The sequence below is a fragment of the Pipra filicauda genome, unplaced genomic scaffold (genome assembly GCF_003945595.2).
Source record: "Pipra filicauda isolate LSUMZ 115617 unplaced genomic scaffold, ASM394559v2 scaffold28_size6257848_pilon, whole genome shotgun sequence".
Taxonomy (NCBI): domain Eukaryota; kingdom Metazoa; phylum Chordata; class Aves; order Passeriformes; family Pipridae; genus Pipra; species Pipra filicauda.
The window spans coordinates 1940576-1961137 of NW_024104409.1; the positions used below are offsets into that span (position 1 = coordinate 1940576).

A 20562-nucleotide genomic window follows, 5' to 3' on the forward strand; every position below is an offset into this window, starting at 1 on the left:
ACTTAACTGACACCATTCCTTTCTCATCAAACGAAAATGTTTGTCTTGTCTCAAAAAATTATCTACAAGGATCTCTGATAAGGTGCTACAGTAAAGGTTAGTGGCAAAACTGGACACAACTTGATTGCCTTTCAATTCTCACACTTTTGGTAGGCTGCCAGTGCAGCCAGGGCCTTGCTATTTAGTTTATTATGGGTCAGAACCATACACTGAAAATATTCCTTTTGCATATCATCCAGCACATCCTTTCTGCATGCAATCAGGAGCATCATATGGTCATTAACAGAAAGCAATTTCAACATGTCCCTCATTGTACTGAAATTCTCATCTGACAGGTAATGGCTTTCAGAATCATCTACATACCACATCATTATAAAGAGACACTCACGTTCCTGAATTTTGTATTTGTGGTTCTTTGGTCAAGATGACAATGTCTGATACTCAGTGGGACATATTTAGACACCAACTGCATTTTTCGAAACTTTTATGAAGTTTCCCACGATTATTCTGGGCAAAGCAATTTTAATCCAAGAACCGAATGCTGAAAACCACAGAAGTAAGAGACCATGCACATCAGTACAGCATAGTAATTACTTAGCTATTTTCTTGTTTTCATTTTACAAGACTAAAGGGTATTATTCCAAACCTGTGGAGTTCAGGTATGTAGTCTATTCTTTAAATAACTGAAAAGAAACCAACATGAATCATGACAATTCTAAATCCTTTAAAAACCTGTGCAACCAAATTTCAAGTTAATTCTCAGGAACTAAACGTGGACACAAGTATCACCAAAAAGCCCAATATCTATCGGTATTAGGACCCAAAAGTGGAACTTATCACTTTTCCATATAAGATGCTTGTTTTCAAAAAAAAGTAGTAATTCACTGAACTCCTTTTACTTGTTTCTCCAGAGAGAGTGAGGCAACATACAACTCATCAATCAAAAGCAGCATTAAGAACGCCATCTGTAGTTCTTTAAAAACTTTGACAGCTGTCATACTCACTATTACACAACTTTGCATTTCTAATACATGTCCCTCCAACACACAGTAAAGTTTTAGCATCTACCAGCTAGTTCCAAACCATAATGTATTTTCAAAATCTACAGCAAATATATACATTTGCAAATTACCAATAGCTAACAAAAAAGAACATCCTTAGAGTACTTAAAACCTCTTTTAAATTTACAATTGCAAGCCATTCATTTAGTGTTTAAGTGAATGAGTTTTTCCCTTCAAGAGAACTTAATGCTTATTTAGATTCATAAGGACGGTTAGTTCATAAATCAGACTGGTGAGATGTGGCCTTGTGCTTAAGCTTCTGTGCAACTCTTGAACAAATACATTTTAATAAAATTTTTTGAAAATCCTAAAACATTCAACACTAATTTCAATGGAAGCAAAAAAAAGGAGGGATAATAAATATATATATGAAAATATCTATTCAAAAAAAATCAAAAAGGTGTTTCTCCAGAAAGCTTACTTACAGAAATTCAAAATTAAAAAAACTCGTAAAGGCTTAGCTTACCCATCTGTAATATTGCTCTGCAAGGAACTTTGTAAATATTTCTGTTCTATTTCCATTTCTGAAAGATCTCATGATGGCAATGAAAACAGCTCTTGGCCTTTTCTTTCCCAACAGGCTATCAACAGAAATATCTGATTCTAATTCACTGATGACTTATGATGCATCAGAAGACACTGAGCTTTGGGGCAGCTTAACAAACACTCCATGTCTACAAGTCCACAACTTGGAAGATCTGGATCTTCTTTGAAGTGAAATTTTATCTTTAACATGAAATCATTCTAACATAATAAATTACATAATTACAGGAACTAAATGAACTATTACAGCTTAAGAGACCCAGCCATTACACTGAATTGACAAATTAAATTTATGATGAACTATTCATTGGAACTGTAAGATAAAGTCTCCCCCTCAAAATTCCTACAAATAGCAAAAATTATCTGTTACTTTTGCTGTCCTCCAAATCAAGTTCTAAAATACAGAAAAAACATAAAAAATTCAAATTGGAATTCTTTCCTAATGTGAAATCTTTTCATTACCATCTGCTCCCCAAGGGGATGGTGGGGGAGATCACACAAAATATTCTTTCATTTCAGTATTCTTGAAACAGACTAAAAAGAGCTGACTTCATTATACTGTCATATGTAGGCAACAGTGAAAATACATAATGCAATTTTTCTGTGTTCAAATTAAAAAGACCTTGTATAATACTTTTACCTTCTTTTGAGGTCACATTTTTGAAATTAACTTTTACTTAATAGGTTCTTCTAGACCATAAGGGAGTCTTTGAAATGTTCCCAACGGAACTCCAGCATTTTTTAGTTATAAATTACATGATGAATGCTGCCATTCTTAAATGAAAAGCAGAAAATATCAAACACTGCAATTTCCCTATTTCCAACTCCTGAAACATTTATACCTGTATCATAGAACCTTATACATATGTACTTTCCATATCTAACACACAGTGCTTTTCTTCAAATCACTGTAGAAATGTTTCAGTACAAGAGATGAGTGTTATTAGTCACTTTTACAATGCGTAGACTACCCAATACTGTAAAAAAAGGAAATATTGTAAAAAAAGGAAAATAAAAAAAATTAATGAAGTTCATATTCTAAAAGCATGAGGAAAAATGCAGTAATGTTGTGCAATGAAAATAATTAGCAAGCTTTTGGCTAATTACATGTTATCTAATTATCACAATGCCTTACTTACTTTCCAGGGCAAAGACAAGGAGGTATTAGAGACAATACTGAATTACTAATTTAAGACAAAATTTGCAATTTTTAAGTGCTATGACATGAGCAACTTAAATGCACTAAAGTAGTATTAAATCACATTTAGACCAATTTTTTAAAAAAAAGCATCTTTACTGATGAAAACCTGTGGTTCATAAAGTTATCCTTCAGCTTTAAAGTAATTAGTGTTTGGATTTTTTAACATCTAGAAATGACAGACTTAATTAAATTACCTCTGGTATCCCCAGTTTTCTACATGCATCCAAAAAGTTTTCCACATTTCTCCTGCATTTGGCCATGCTAAGTTTAGGCTGTAAAACAAAAAAAATAGTCTATGGCAAAAGAAGTCAAAAACATTCATTTGGTCAATTTACCTATTGCATTATTCTTGTACTGATGCTCCATTTCCAAATTTCTCCTGATAACAATGCATAAAATTCTGCTCAACACTTCTGCAAATTGAGCAATTTCTGCTCAGCATCAACTCTAAAAGCATCATGCCTACAAATAGAGAGCACGTAAATTGTGGATGCCATGTGCTTTTACTTAGCTCTTAAAGTCATCAGCACATTTAGATCTCCAATTGTTCACATCCAGCTTGTGAGGTTCTAAAACATGCCTATTATAAAGATTTGTAACAGACAACATTTATTTTCTGGACAGCAAATAAAGTGATGAAGGATTTTAATGTCCATCATGGAGAACAGATTTAACTAATTATCAGGCTCACTCCTTTTGAATTTTTTGTGTACTCACAAATTTATAGTAACTATACACAATTTTAGTGTCTCTGAAAAATAAATTTCCTATTACGGTAGAATCTCGAATATTTCCATAATTTCTCTTACTCAGGACTATTCACCAAATACTTACAGAAATATCATGTGACTAAAGAAAAACCAAATGCAAACTCCTTGCTATTTTACTTCTTCAATGCAAGATGCGAAACACTGGTAGTTCCTGAATATCCTACTAGTGGCAAGGACTTTAAAGAACTAATTTTCTAGGCTAAAGTAATTTGAAGGCTATTTCAAGCAAAAGAACATAATCAATATGAACTTGAAACAAAATGAAAACAAATTTAAAAGATGCGTTTTTTGTTACAGAAAACAGCACAAGATATTTGTTCTAAAAAAGCGGCAAGACAACTTAAGTTTTTGCCCCAGAAATTAAAGTTTGCATATTTTGGCAATGTCATATTTTTATCAAAGATAGAAATTATTTTAAATCAAGTAACAGCAAACGAAACTCCACTAGACCACCTGAGAAAATATCTTTTCCTTAAATCTGTCTTCTTGGAAGTTCTTACAGATTGCCTCAAATCCACATGGTATTCTCAGAATCGAGTATCTGGCAAATTTTTACTAATGTGAACATTAAAAAGAAAAAAGAACCAGACTGTTATCAGAAATCTGGAACAATGATCTGTCCAAGAAAAAGACATAAACAGAGAAAGCACTACGGAAACTAAGTTTCAAGAAGTGCACACAGAGATTACATTGATTTTATATCCTGAAATACTCAGGTCCTTAGATTTGGGCAAGCCAATATTAAATCACTACAATGCAAGTTTTTATTCAATTCTGTCTCCAGGTAAAAAGAATCATCTGTACATTTAACTCAACAGGAAGAATATGCTAATATGTGCTTTAAGTGTTTTAGTAGCATGGCATCTGCTAAGCCAGACACTGCTAAAGTTAACCTCATATTTTTTCAATCAACAAACAAGGGGCTAATTTTCTTTTTAAAATTTGGGTTTTTTTAGAATAAAAACTTATAATCACAGATTTTCATACTGTTCTGAACAAAAAGGCTATTATGAAAATATCTGACCTTGTTTCTAGATCAGAGAAAGGCAGGATAATTTTATTCACACGCACATACACACACCTTTTATATATGTATATATAATACACAAAAATTAACGAACATTTGAATTTGCAATAATGTAAATGTTGCCCCTAACAGCAAAGAATATTCACTGAACAGCAACGTGGTTCATGTAACCAAATATCATTTAGCAATAAAACATTAATTGATAAAACATTTCAATGCAGCAAGAAACATGCAACTTACTACTGCTGGTGAAGGTACGTGAATACTTCCTACAGACCGAGGGCGAACGTGATTTACTAAATGGCAGAGAACGACACCATCCATCAGAGCTGACCCCAGGTCTTCAGGCAAACAAATCTTTAGTCTTGTTTCTATGTTCTGCAAAAGAAGAAGGTATGTACACTTTGATATAGAAATGGATCAAGGGGGAAAAAAGGGAATATATATGTTCATCTCCTGTGCTGTAGACACATAGCCACTTCTGGAGTTTTGATTTACCAAGAAACACAATTCCTGTATAGAAAATGTATAAAAACACATTTGCATGCAATTAGATATGTGACTGCACTACATGTGGCTCCTTTCTTTAACCATTCCCCCATTACCATTCTATTTATCAATCTTGAATTTCTTTTTCACCAGCACATTGAACCAGAACCTTGTGCTAAGGACTGTACAAGCAGAGAGTAAAAAGTGATCTTTCTCTAGTAGCCTAAAAATTACTTAGGAAGCATAAGAGTGATGAGAAGAACAGGTAAGGCAAGGCAAAACATTCAGAGGCAAAAGAGAATTTTTGGATATCTGTTAAGTAAAATGGAAGACTCAATGAAAAGAATTTGATATTGGAAAATAAAGTATTTCTGAAAATATTTGAGAATTAAAAAAAAAAAAAGCCCAACAGTCCACAATAAGATTATGATGAGTTTCCTGAATTGTGTTCCAATCTTGAAAACATTCTAACTCTATACTTAGAGATAATTACTTCCATTATCTTTAAATAGCTATTTCTTATTCCTAGTTGAACCTCTTTAATATCATTACTCTCTATTAACACATTACCTCAACCTATACTGGTTGAATATGAATATCTATGAATAGATAATTCTTTTCAGAATCAAAGGAGAAAGTAGGTTGGAAGGGATTTCTGAAGGTTCCCTGGTTTAACAAATTTGTAGCAACACCGGACCCTCGGCTAGCTAAGTTTTGGATATCTCCTTATAGCTACTTGAAATTTCTTTTTCTGCAATTTGTACAACTGTCTCTCATTGTTTCACTGTTCATCTTTGAAAAGCCGGGCTTTATTTTCTCTTTTACTACCCTTCAGGCAGCTGGGGACAGTCATATGATCTTCTCAGCACTTTAAGCAAGAAATCCAAGTTCAAGAAATTCAGCTCTTTGGTTTTCCCTTACACATCCTTTGTTTGGGTGGCCTCACCAAGAAATAGCCTCCCCTGAATGCACTCTGGGGTTTCACTATATTTTCCCAGTTTTTCTAACCACATTATCCAAGTACTCACATGTAGGTTTCAAGTGCCAAAAGGAAGAGTGCATCATGTTCACTAATGTAATGTTTGTTTCCACCTTGGTTTAATTCATAAATTAGAAAACATTTTCGCTTAAATTAGAAAACATATAAATTGATAAAAGAATACACTTTGAGACTTTTTCAAAACTGTTACAAACAGATTTATATAAATCGATGAACTAGAAACTTCCTTAAAACACTGATTTGTCTGTTGTGAGACTATTCAGCACAGATCAGGCTCCACTTTTTTATGAGCACCTACAATTCCATTTCAATGCCATTTTGTGCTGGAGTTCAGGATTTAAGACTAGATTTAAATAAAATTGAAGACTAAAAACAGTTTCTTTCAATTTTGTCACCACTGAAGAACTGCTCTCTTTTTCAAAAATCATCCACACTACAACATCAGACAATTTGTTCCATTTAGCATATCAAAAGTACTGTATGTTTACCTTTTGAGTGACAAAAATCAACCAGTATTTCTTGCTAGACTGTACTGCTCAATTGTAAATCACTCTTGAGATGACAACTGTCTGAAGTGACCATGGATCAAATGGACAAAATCATATGGAAGAAAACTAAGTATGTCTCTGAAGTAAAATATTTTATGAGATGGAACAATTTTTGCAAAAACACACTCATTCTACAGAAATGAAAGGAATGTATGAAAGGAACACCAATGTTCTCACAATATGTGTCTCGGGTGAAGTGGTTGAGCTAAAGGTAAATGTGCATTTAGATTTCTAAATAAGGAGCCTGAGTAATTTACTAGTTGTTCCTTCTTGTTTAGCACACAACTTGGTTAAGGCTACAAGTTCTGTGTAATCTCTCTAAGTGCTAACTTACCATGAAACAATTAAAAAGTAAAATGTACTAATGGTTATATCTATTGAATAAAGTATAAACTTACCGACTTATATGTTCTCCTTGACTTGTAATCAAACATCTAACAAGAAACAAAATAACTTCTATTCCATACACAACGTTTCAGGGTAAGGTCAAAGAAGGATAGTGCATGGAGCTGAAGGTCAATAATACATTAAACCAATACTACTGGTAATATCTATTATGAATACTGTGTAGAGAGGTCCTTATTACATGTCCATAATCATGCCTGATATGGTGAATAACCTTGTTCTACTTTTCACTGTGAGGATTAACTGAACTAATACACAAGGCAGGAACACTGAGGACATTATTTATGATTATTTTTAGGAACAATTACTTGGAGACTTGCTACATATTTGTGGTAACGTTTAAAATAAATGTAAAAAGCTGCACTGATGCTGCTGAATAGACTAGGCTCAGAATAACTACATCCTACTGCAGTTTATTACTGCTACTTCCACTTTCTTCTCCATTGCCAGTAAGTCTGTCTCATCTAATTCCTGCATTTTGTCCTTCTGGCATCATTCAAGTTTAGAATTCATAATATACTACATTGCATCAACTACATTAAGTCTTCAACAAGATCTTTTCTGTTAGAAAAAATGAGCAAGACAAAGTAAGAATAATTCATACTTAAAGCAGGTGAGGGCCTGAGGTAAGACAATGAAAATATAAAAGTCTGCATAGTTCTACATTAAAATCCTGCCTTTTAAACAGTATTTTGTAAAGACAAAAAAATGAACCCTCCTGCTTTAAAATTAAATAATAGAAGACATATTATTTAAAATAAGTTCATAATTTTGCAATTAGCCATTCCATGAAGCTAATGAGATAAGAACAAATAATCTTGTAATCCAGCTGTGATGTCAAAATCACCTACAGTTTCAGGATTTGCACTGCATTTAGGAGTGCAATTATACCATCTATTCTGTTGCTGATGCAACATAACTGGAAACCTTGACAGGTTCAGGGTCATGACATTCCTTGTGGCAAAGGCTGTCATTTTTTTTTTTTATGCATAAATAGGTGTCACACAAACAACTGCTACCAAGGTATCAGGTGTGTAAGAGACTCTGTGCAACCACATGCAGCCATTTTTGCATCAGGTTCTAGCTTCTATATTCAAAACAATGTATCAGGAAACCACCTTCTGTATTCAAATCTTCAATTGATGGAATATTCATTTAATTTTTAAGAAAGCTGTTGCAAGCATTAGTTATCTGCTTTCAGCTTTAACTAACAGATTTCATGTCTCTTACTTGTAAAACTGAAGATTTCTCCAGCTGTTTGGAAATAGTTTCTAGACCTCTCTCTTAAGTGATCACTTCATCCTTTCTGATTAAATAAATGGTTAATTCCACCAGTGCAAGGCACGCTGTTTAACTGTATGTCATTTTTACAAAACCTTTCCTGAAGTACAGACATCTGATTGTGATAAAGCACTTCAGGAACAGTCTCACCAGTGTAATTTGCAGAAGCAATATTGCCTCATTTAACCTTTCTTACATTCTCCTACTTAGGCAACTTTCCAAAAAGAAACCTTAAAAAAGACATTCCATCAGCATAAATTAATTCTACCAATACCCACATACCTCACGTAGCTGTTCCACAAGCTCTCTCTCTTCTCTCATCTGCTCCATTTTCCTTCGAATTGTAAATTGTGGGTCTATCGATTCCAAATTTCTTTGTGGTCTTAAGAACACTACAATTTTTAGAAAGAGAGATTTTAGTTTAAGAACGAATACTTTGATTTATTTATTTCTAAATGAAGCAAAATCCTTAGGCACTACCTCCAGCAAAAACTGTTAGAAAATTTGTTTCTCCTCAGGAGGACAGTAAAATCTGATCTCGGATTACAATCATGAATGGTATTTTTTGGATATTGCTCTGGACAGCTTCCTGCGCCATCAATGGAGTGGATAATTTCTGAACCAAATCTTAATCTCAATGGGCAAGTTTTATCATAAGATTAAGCATCAGCACTGTCCCTGTACAGAGTCTGATCTGTACAAAACTCTCTATATTAACATGGCAGGAAACACCTCCTGTTCTTTTAAGTAGAACTCTCTCCTACAAGACGCTGAATTGTGTAACAAGCTGTGACAAGCTTCCTACACAGAACAAAATGCTTACTAGATAAGGTTATCCAAAAAAAAAACAACAAACCAATAAAAAACCCCACCACTCAGCAAACAAAGATTAATGTAGGCAGACTTAGCCATTCAGTAACTCTGCCTACATTAAAACACTGTATAGCAAATGTTACAGTGCACAAAGTCTTTGCAGTACTGCTTCCCACCAATTCTGTCAACTTTATCACTTTGCCCACATATAGTTCCTTGAAATAATTACATGACATTTCCGCACATATGCAACTCTACACTTCCATTTTTGTGGTCAATGACTGTTTTGAGCGGTTTGGAAGAACAAGATGTACGGTCAAAATGCAACCGTCATCTGTTTGCCACTTTGCCATTTTGTTTCAGAAAATGCAACTGTCCCATGTTTGTCATTCAAATTATAGGCCAACTAGATTATTATGGAAAATTATACTGCTCGAAAGAAAGAAGTGTTTTGTATCACTATTTTCACACCTCTCTCCTGAATGTAACATGAAACCCTGAGTACCAATTAAAGGTGTGGAAAGCACAAAGCCTAGAAACCTCTGGTTTTATATACAGCTACTGCACAGTCTCAATTTTGTTAATTTAATGCCATTATTGAATTTCTAGGTCCATAAGTAATGGGACAGAAGAGAGGAGCCTTTTGTTTCCTAAAAGGCACATCAATTGGAAGTGTAAGAACTGCTAATAGCACCTACTAGAGGAGTGAAAAAAGATTAATTACTCTTAACTGTAGGAAAGGTACACATGGGTGCAATCACAATCATAGTTTAAACTTTTCTCAGGCAACTGAAAATTGCTACATCTGTTAAATCAGTAATTTCTGGAATGCCATGTTAAAGGCTATTTGTTAAACCAAGCTCCTTTTAAATAAACACCTAAATATTACAGTTTTATCTCAGTAAACTATCCTTTTTGATGTCACCAGAAATCCCACTGGCAGAGTGGGAGTGTGTCCTGTAGAAAATGTGCTGGACTGAGAACTATAGATAGTGACTGCAGCTCAGTTCCCTTCTCCAAGTGGACTACACGTTTTCATCAGTGTCACCATTCAGAAGGATCTACACGCAGGTGCACACATCATAAATAAACACTTCCATTGTGCTGATCTCCCACACTTAGCATAAGACTAGCAGAGCCATGCCTTCAGATGCAAGAGGTCCACACTTGTACTGATGTTTAATCTTTGCCCGTGTAGACGGCAAACTGCACGCTTGGAATTGAATTCTACATCCAAAGTACAGTGTATCAACAGACCTGTGTTTCCTAACATTTTGTAGAGAGGCTACATATAACTGTGACTGCACATACCCAAACATACAAAGGCTGTTAAAAGACTTACATATGGTGAAAAATATATAAAATGTTATTTACTAAAGTATACAGTTTAGTACGGCCACAATAACAACAAAAAAAAATCAAATCCCAAGTTTTCAAAGTGCAGAAACTATTCCAAGTGCAGCCTTCTATTAAACTCCAGGATTGTACTGTGTTAAAGTTTCCGTATAAGCAACTCTGTAATAATTTATTGGAGACTGCTCCTAAATTTTTAAGGGGTGAAATAAAAATCTCCTATCACATTTATTAAAAACTGTAGTTGCAATTTCTAAGATTTTCTAGTTCACTGTACAACTGTAATAATTTGAGCTTTGCTGGCTCTGATGGATGAAATACATCTAGATAAAATGCTTGCAGAGTAATAACATGTTTAAATGGTATTCAAAAGCCACTGTAGCTTTATCATCAGTAGCAACATTTCAAATGATTCTCTACAAAAGCATTAGTTCAGAATTATGTTCTATTTTCACAGAATCAGAATATTATTACGGTCTTCATTCAGTTTGGCCACAGCTGTCCTTGCTTAAGCATTTGCAAAGTCAGTATGAATGTTCCAAGACCCACTTCCTTCCAATTTCAGACTACAACTGTCTGTTACCAAAAACTATCAGCATTACTTTGTCATTCCCATTCTTGAAGGAGACATACATTCATCCACAAGGAAAAAAGCAGGTTAATCCCAGGCAGTGAGAAGCTACAATTAGAAGTTTCTCAATAAAAAAAGCTTAATTAATTAAAATCCAAAACTTAAAAAAAACCACACTCGAAAGCATTAGCTGTAAAGGTTTCCATTATACACTGAATTTAAAGAAAAATGTTCTAATACAGGAAGTTTTGGCAGTCCTGAATGTTGCTTGCTTCTCAGCATTACACGTATTTTCCAGCAAGGGGAGCCCATACCTCACACACACACCTGAATGTCTACTTTTTACTCTTTTGAAGAGTGAGTTTTTGCTTTTTGAACCCATGGCCAACCCATATTATTCTGTAGTGCTTGTTCCAATAATTTTTTTAAGAAGTATTTTGTACAAGTTTTAACAAGTTAGATGTGTAATAGTTAATAACGCAATACATATTCAACATACCACAGGCAAGGACAAGCTTTCTTGTGAAAATTTTCATTTCTGTACTGAGTTCCAATGCACAAAGGTGCGCTATTAATTGCACATAAAGGAATTTAGTGTCCTGAGTACTTAGTCTGACAACATTATCCTTCAGGTAAACCACAAAATGATTTAACCTGACTCTAAAACTAAGTGACAAAAAGAAGGTTGGACTAATGACCTGCAGAGATGAAGTCGGGTCAAAAGTTTATAGCTATATTTCTCTTCGATTGATTCATTCACTCTAAATTTAAATAACAGAAAGGCAATAACCCCAATTAAAAAAACATGTAGTTGTAAAAGCCATTTTCTGTTGTAACTTCCCAAGGTAATAAACACTAATATTTGCATTTGGCTTAAGATGTGAACGACAGGAGGTATCTATCCATTCCAAATGCACAAGCTAGTCTGTGTTACTCCTTTCATTTAGAAGAGTAAACCAGTAACAAATGTAGATTAACAGAGATCAAGTGCTGCACTAATAGAACCACCTCAAGGTTTCACTGTTACAATATTCATCAGCAAAATCTCAAGTTAGTGTCGTATCATCATACTAATTTAAGTTTTTCAACTTCCCAGTATCAATTCTTATATTCCACACTTATTTCCTTTATGGAGCTGATTCCTTACACAGGCTGTCTTTTATGGTTTTATAATCAAGAACGCTGTGGCAAATAGCAAATACTGTCAACTAATGAACTGAACTAAGAACGAAACGCCTGCTGTGAAGGGGCTTCAGTCCTTAAAGCACTTTAAGTCTGGGGTGGTACAAGTGTGACTTCCAGAGTGGCATCTGAATGGTCAGACAGGAAAGTTTCCTTAACAGTAAACTAAATGTTGGCATTTATCATTCAGTATTTGTGGTCTTGATTTCAATCTGAAACTTTCGACAGTTTCACTACCTTCTAAACACTCTTCTAATTTAGGGCACCTGGAAAAAACAGTCATACTTTAAAAAAACCAAAAAAACCAAACCAAACAAAACAAACCAAACCCAAAACATCTGCCTATCGAATATTTACAATGGGTTTAATTGTCTAGGTTCTATTTCTTTCATCTGACATTTGACTACTGATGCAGTATAAGATCCTGATAGCCCAAACATGGCCCACTTGCAAATTAGTGCCATGACTTTACATACCATGGCAATAAGACCCTGGAGAAAAAGAAAACAAAAGCAGCAGCAACAAAAGTCCTCTAATGTACCTGATTTTCACTATGAACAGAAGTTTGACAGTGTATTAACAGTTTCTTTTGGACAGAAATCACTGTTTTTGCTTAGCTGATTTTTTCAGCTTTGTTTCTTTAGATATTTTTCTTCTAGTTAAGTTAGTTATGCACCTGCATCAATAAATGCAGATGGGAGTAGGATATTTTAATAGTCAGTATCTACAAAAAAATGTAAAAGAAGGGTAGCAAAATTAACTGCTGTTTGAGTACAACTTTTATAAACTCTTGAAAGTAATGCAAGCAAATAAACCTACACTAAAAATAGTTCTTGGAGTGTATGTGAAAAGTTGTTTTGCCAGACTTGAAAACAGTGACACTCTTCACTCATTTACTTTCAACACTACATATTCTACAGTAAATTAACATGCATCCTCTGAGGTATTTAGTCTTATAGACATTCCCTGAAGAGTAGTGTCTTTCATCCTTAGCCACACGGGGCATTTGTCATATATTCATGTTTCTGAAAACACAAAATTAAGTAAATTATATATGGAACACCTACCATTGTCACTGTCTCCTTCAGATGGGATACTGTAGCTAAAGTTGTCCCATGTTTGTGCCTGTGTAAGTGTGTTGAAGGAGATAGGAGGAAAACTGAGGGATGGGTCTGTTGGAGGGGAGTGATAACCAGTCCAGCCATGGGGGGTATAAGGACCGGAGGTGGGATAAAAGTGGGCAGCAGCATTTCATATATGGCATTAGGATTGTATGGTAATGACAAAGATGTAATTCAAAGGTGATTAATACAAAATGCATAAATTTTGAGAAAAGAATGAAAGATGGTGCAGGATAAAAAGAATGAAGAGTTAAATGTTAGTATTTGCAAATCATACATTATATGTGCAGTTAAGCCTGTTAAGCTTAGCAAGATCATTGTAACCACAGCACTTCATACAACTTGTTTACAAACAAGTTTTAAGAAAGAGTACCCATAGATTTTACATAATAGCCTCATAAAAGCCTTGACTCTGAATCAGAATTTATTGCTCTGAGTAAAGTCAACACCGGTAACAGAATATAGATTTATGGCAAATGACAAACAGCCTTCAATTATGCTGGCAATCAGGATTCTCGCTATTTTCTAAAGTACACAGTTAGAGAAGAAAACAAATGGAAAGAATAAATATCCAGATATTAGAAAAACAGTAACTAGCAATCAAATGATGGAAAATACTGTCAAGTTTTAATGACTTTTATGTGTTCCAACAAACTTGAAATACAAGCATGTCCACCACAGATACTAACATTGTGCTTCAAATCCTCTACAAGCTCCCAAAGCTGAAGACACTAGATTCATAAGTAAGAATATGCTACATAAACAGTTGCAAGGAAACAACTTCTCACTTCAGAATACAAACTGCTTTATGACTGAGGTTTGTCAGTGCTTGTTTCAATCTCTGACAGTACAAATTTGTTTGTCTGTGTTGCCGTCACCTTGTTCAGCAGAAAGTAAGAAAAACAGTGACCTAAAAATGGCACAGAACAAAAGCAAAAAATATTCTTGATTGCAAGATGTATTAGTGTCCATTCAGACTGGAAGGTCTGGCATATTAAAGATACTGTGGCAAGACCTTGGCAACTCTCAATTTCAATCATTCTGAACATTTTAATCAATTGATGAATGAAGGAGGGAGACTTCAAATTTATTAGCTATTTCAAATGGTTCCTTTTCAAGGACCAAAAGCACTTCCCAAGAGCAAACTATGGTTCTAAGAAAACTGGTAATTATTGTTTCTTTTCAATAATATTTTTAAAGGTTTTCAAAATTAATGTGAATTTGAAAAGTCCACACTCTATGAAAGTATTTAAAATACAGGAGGAAATAACTTGAAAAATTAAAAACCAGGCTCTCTCTTTTACATTCTATGTAAACATCTGACCCTCTCTCTTTTACATTCTATGTAAACATCTGACCCTTGAAAAGAATCTGTCATGAAATCTAAACACATTCATTACCTTTCAAAACTTTTTCTTTGGGTACTTAGGGTTCTTTCTGTCAGCCATCAGATATGAATTTTCCCAATGTTTTGCCTAGTTTTGAAATGAAAAATAAAAGGACCTTCAGTCCTGAACACATATCAGTATGTACTAACACAGAAGTTTAAGCCACTGTGGTTTATCCTCTGGACACAATTCTAGTTGTGTGTGTACTTCAAAAAATTGGAATCCTTACCAGACACAGAACAGTTTACTTTTACCTTTCCAAGAGACATAAATCATTACGAAATGATGAGGATGGGGGAAAGTCAAGTAGAAAGCAACATTCATTTAAAATAGATGACAATAAACACAGTGAAAATAAACTCTCAAATTCCTGAAAAAATATGGCTGCATATATTTTCATTGAAAATCTGCCACTATTTTTTCCACAGAGCATGATGCACGCATTTTAGTTAGAACACTTCAATGTTCTTTTAATCTTGCACATGGTTTTTAAAGATTTATAGAAGCAACTAATTCAAATGTAAGCTCTAATAAAGTTAAGTACTTAAAACTCATTAAAACTATTTAACTTCATTAGAGCTTACATTTCCAGTGAGTTTTAACACTTCACCTAAGGCCATGAAGAACTTAAATGAAAAAAAGCTATTAGAATAAACTACAAACTAAGCTGAAAAACTTTCCTAGATCACAGAAATGCTGGACCTCTACACTAGTTCAGGTCTAGGGCAATAAAGCAGTATATAATTAAGAAGTGTAAATTCCGACAGTGATAGGATGGTTCAAACTCACAAAACTTGCACAAAGTTTTAAAGGAAACATGAAGAAACTAGAGACCTGGCAAGCTAATCAGCTTTAAAAGGAAAACCATGCCAGTATTTTCTGTCATGCACTTTTATCTGTATATTTTTTTTAGATATTAGCAAAAAAAATTTTAATACTATTTTTAAAGCAATTCTATGGTGGGAGCAGAACAGGAAACAATATGAACCTTTACTATGCCTTTGCACGGCTTCATTTTGTTACATGGTACTACATAGCTAATATACTGTATTTTTATGTGAAGTTGGACCTAAAGTTTTACTATTACCAAGTTCCCCTATTTTACCTTGCCGTAAATTTAAGTTAACGTGACTGAAACTGTATGTGATCAGGTGACTGTTGCGTCTGACATGGAAAAGAAAATAAGTTCAGATTATCAAGTTTACTGCAACCCATACTGTGACCAAAAGACTACAGTATAGTATATACTATACTGTATAATACTATAATTCTATAGTGTTGGTATACTCAAAGTTATTAAAATGTATGAACTTGAATTAGTATAGTGCATAAAATGAGCAGGTTCTAACCAACTGACTTTGGTGCTCACTGAGGCTATACACAGCTGCCATATACTTGGGAAAGAACTGTAGGAGTTGTGTACACCTAGTCTTCCATGACATGACTTGAAAGTTCTGTTGCAAAGGACTGCAACACATTACAATCCTGTCTTCCTAAAAATTCTCTCAAAAAGAGTCAATAGGCTATTTTGCCCTGACCTATTACAGTCATTAAGCATAGGAAATCTTGGCACACTGATATAACCAAGATGTGGAAGCGCACATTAAACTAACAAGAAGTCATGGTCTTGCATACTCTCCAACAAAGCTGCTTCCAGTCCCTGCAGCAGATTTCACCGGTGGCTCAGAACACAGGCCACATCCTATGAAAGCAGCAACATGGCACGGGCCTGTTTGCTTTCACACATCTTCTCCTAACAGTGTCATTGCAATGTTGCCACTGGACTATGCGGTATTACTCAATGTTTCATTTTCAACAAATCCTGAAAAGACCCATTTGCTCATCATTTTTGTATTTTCATAATTTAGATATATATGGAAATAACATCATCTCTAAATCATCGGGGAAAAAAATTGAGCTAGAGTTTAACATTCCAACAATCTAAGCAACGCAAATGAACACATCTGTCAAACTGTGTATCATAACTACATGAGAAACTTAAGAGTATCTTCCTTCATAAAAAAGGTTGGTTCAGTACCATTTTCCTTGCCTTTTAACACTTAACCCCCCCCCAAAACACAAAAACCCCCACCAAATCTATGGGTACAGTTTCATAAACATTCAAAAAGCTAAATTGCTGCCATTGTTGTCAAGGTATTTTGTTATGGAAACTACAAGCTTGTAGTGGTTTAAGAGCACTTGCTTAAAAGCATTTGTGGTGAATGCGAGAAATCAGAACTACAGTCTTAGGATGCTGAAACATACTGAAAAATCTATAGTTACTCTTTAGAGGAGATGTGAGATGACTTAACAATACTGACTACCTCAGAACAGAGACTGAGTTAATCATGTTTTTAAAGGAAGCTGTTATCCAAGCTCTCAAATACATATATATGTTTGGGGGTTTTTTGTTGTTTGTTTTTTGGTTGTTTTGTTTGCTTTTAAATAAACTGCTGTTTGTCACAAAGACTGGTGGTTACCCAGATTTAGTGTATTCATTAAATTCATTAAACTCGATGAGGTAAAGACCTGATCTTCCCATAATGCTTGATCTTTACACAAGCATAAATACTGAAAGGCTCAATGCAGGGAACAATTTTCAGAGCAATGTATAAGTGTCTTCCAAACAATTATTCAGATACATTATTCAACAAAATCTCAACTCTATCACTACATACCAATCAAGTAAAACTTTTATTTCAATTAGTATGTAGCACAGATGATAAATATGTATATACACATAAAATACATATCATTAGATACAAACACATATTTTTTAATGTATACACATATAATTTTATAAAAAATCTAATTTATTAGTAAGGGATGAAAACTGATCCATATATAATATGCCAAATACATACTTCTTACAAATTTAATCTTGATTCAAACCTATAAAACTTTAAAATGTTCTGATCTTCTGACTGTTGTACAGAAAATGTTACACTGTTGCCTTCTTAAGGGAAAAAAATAGAGACATCTAATAAAAACACAGATGTAAAGAAACCCCAAACCAGTACACACAAGTTGGTCAATTTTCTTTCCCACATTACCTGATCGTGGCTTCAGGCCAAAAGGGATTGTGGTGTTTGTAGTTGGAGACATTGCTGGACTTTTATCCTTATTCTGTGTAATTCAAGAACATAAATCAAAATAAGAGTAACATCCAGAATATCTCAGCATATCCGACTACGTAAAATGCAAAAGTTTCTGCATGCTACAACTCCACCATAATCTGATTACAATATAGCCTCAAACTTTGACAATCTCCCTTTTTTATTGTGCCCTATTCCTCTCCTGGAAAAGATGAGTTTCTGACAAAAGACAGCAAGATACTCCCCCTAGTTATAGATAGGCTCAATTATTTCTCAGTTTTCTCCCATGTCATCACTTGGTTCCATCAAATATACATTTTGCGGCAGAGTACATTTAGAAAAAGAAAGCAAAGACGTGTTTTTTCCTTAGATACGTTTGTTTCTTTCACAGAATTAGTTACTATTGTGCACAATATTTTCCACACAACACTGAATTTCTCCATAAAAAGCAGAAAAGGAGAAATTAAGCATACACCTCAGAGCAGGATCACCCTTGACCCTAAACTAGGCTAAGAGTTGCAGCAGGAAGAATGGAGCAGCAACATACGGGAGAAGGTGAGGTATAATCATCATACCACTAATGGTAACACAGAAGAAGTCCTATGACTAAACTCCATAATAGGAATCCCATTTAAAAAGTGATTCCTCTGGGAGCTGGGAACTATATAAGTCCCATCACCAAGACTGGTGGAAGGTGCCTGGGTGCTCATGAATTTGCAAGATGCTCATGCACAATGCAATGTAGAAGGAGAAAATATTAAAAAAACCAAACGTTTTATACTAAACTACATAACTCAGAAATAAGCTTATCAGAAAGTGTATTTTTATATGCTAGTAAATCCTTAAGATGACAAGAATGAACCACAGGCCAAACAAGCCCCATATCCATTTCTGATGAGTTCAGTCATATGTTCTGTGATATTCAGTTACATTTCATTCAGTATATGAAACACCCATATAAAATATATGAGAGACAAACAAATGGCACTAGCATCTTACCTCATTGTGAGAGGTTTGTCCACTTGTATTCCAAACAATTAGATCATTCTGCATGTTTGGAAAGATTAAAAAAAAAAAGAAAAGAAAAAACTATTTCAGAAACTATATTAGTGATACAACACAATGGGGCATTTTACTCATGATAGTCAGATATATATTAATACCCAATTCTTTTTTTCACTGAAACCATTAATTTGCATAAATAATAAATATTATTGCTATTGCTAGCCAAGCAACACTTTAAAAAAATGTGGAAATTATTCACACAGATTTGTCATTAACTTTTTAGCTTCAATACTAAGAGTTTATAACTGTATTTGTAAGATTTTAATGTTTTTGGTTAAAATGCAGCAAATAATTTTGTTTCACATATTTTTTAATTAAACTACCACCAAGGTTTAGTATGCAAATATACATTTTTAATACAGATTTGAGGAGAGAAGTATTCCATAAGCAATTAATTTTATAACTGCAATGTAACATACCTTTTGTTACCACTTCTGCCACAGTTATATTGGAAACATGTACATCACATTAATAAATATGAAATAATATCATTAATTCAGCTTCAATCATAACTTAGCAGAAACACAGCTGGCATAAGTAAATTATAATTCAATTCAAAACAATTTCCTTAGGACAAAAGTTTTTTTAATAGATAAAAAATGTAGATAAGATAAAAGAGAGCACTTGGAACACTAGGTCCCAAGAATCACAGAGCTTTCCAAAAGCCAGCAAGATGGGAAGGAAGATTACACACCCATTTTGCTTCATAACCTTTCTTGGCCACTTTTCAAGCTTAAAAAAAATTCTTCAGCTTTAGACATCTTTCATAACATTATCTCAACCACTGTATTACCTAGAATAAACAGAAAGAAATCTTACTCATCTGATCCCAGCCAGCTCTACCTGGGGACTTGCATGCTTGAGCACTTCTGTGCTAGTCAGAATTTTGAATTTATGCTGAATTGAATTCATTTAGTAACATAAGCAGCAACACAAGTGCTTACTGTACTGCAAAGAACACAGTATGATTAAAAACTTGGTCCTGCAGGAAGTGTTTCCATGTCACAGAATGTGCCTAGTACTTTCACCTGCATAATACAATTCATATCAGGCCCCCACAGGTGTTTAGAAAGATTTTTCTTCAGTGGTGTATCCTTGTTAAACAGTTCATTAAACTACAGAGACCACACATACTTTGACACTGAATTAGTCTTATCTGTTCACCTCAACAAGCAATAAGAACTGTTACAAATAAAATGTGATAAACCCAATGTACGATACAAACGTGATTAACCAACTCAATTTTTTTGACATTTTAAAGAAAAAGCAAAGACAAAATTCAGATTAACAAAGTTACAAGGATATCGTAGGAATAGTTGATAGTAAAGATGATGACACATAAAAATATTTGAAAGGTATCAACACAAACCAAAATACAATAGATCACATTAATGTACTATCAGTATAAACAGCATGTTCTGTAATTTTGTTCTCACAATCTTCTTGCAAGAACAGTCACAAAAATTCTTATATAGCAAGTTCTGAAGTAATAATATATGCCTCAAATATTTAAATTAGGGTTTTTTGCAGTTCTTTATTTCTGGATCATTACAACGTACAGAAATCTTAAAATATTTTTGAAACTTTAAAACTATCATCTCAACCTATAAACAGTCTGCTTGCAATATTAAACACAATAAAAATACTGC

At 34.0% G+C, this 20562-nt stretch overlaps 1 protein-coding gene across 6 annotated transcripts in view; it reads right to left on the reverse strand.

Annotated features, from left to right (window-relative positions):
- The window catches only part of LRCH1 (leucine rich repeats and calponin homology domain containing 1), a 117952-nt gene that overhangs the window by 15819 nt on the left and 81571 nt on the right, over nucleotides 1-20562 (reverse strand). For 3 of the 6 annotated variants that reach the window (XR_003540557.2, XR_003540558.2, XM_027720259.2), the window contains 6 exons: nucleotides 18848-18895; nucleotides 17807-17879; nucleotides 13312-13416; nucleotides 8608-8717; nucleotides 4843-4980; nucleotides 3000-3077 (listed from right to left, as the gene is read on the reverse strand). Coding sequence is in view for 2 of the 6 variants with exons in the window: in XM_027720259.2 (XP_027576060.1) it covers nucleotides 3000-3077; nucleotides 4843-4980; nucleotides 8608-8717; nucleotides 13312-13416; nucleotides 17807-17879; nucleotides 18848-18895 (552 nt within the window). In the remaining 4 variants the exon portion in view is untranslated. The remainder of the gene's footprint in view (nucleotides 1-2999; nucleotides 3078-4842; nucleotides 4981-8607; nucleotides 8718-13311; nucleotides 13417-17806; nucleotides 17880-18847; nucleotides 18896-20562) is intronic. The other 3 variants (XR_003540559.2, XR_003540560.2, XM_027720260.2) reach the window with 1 other exon arrangement.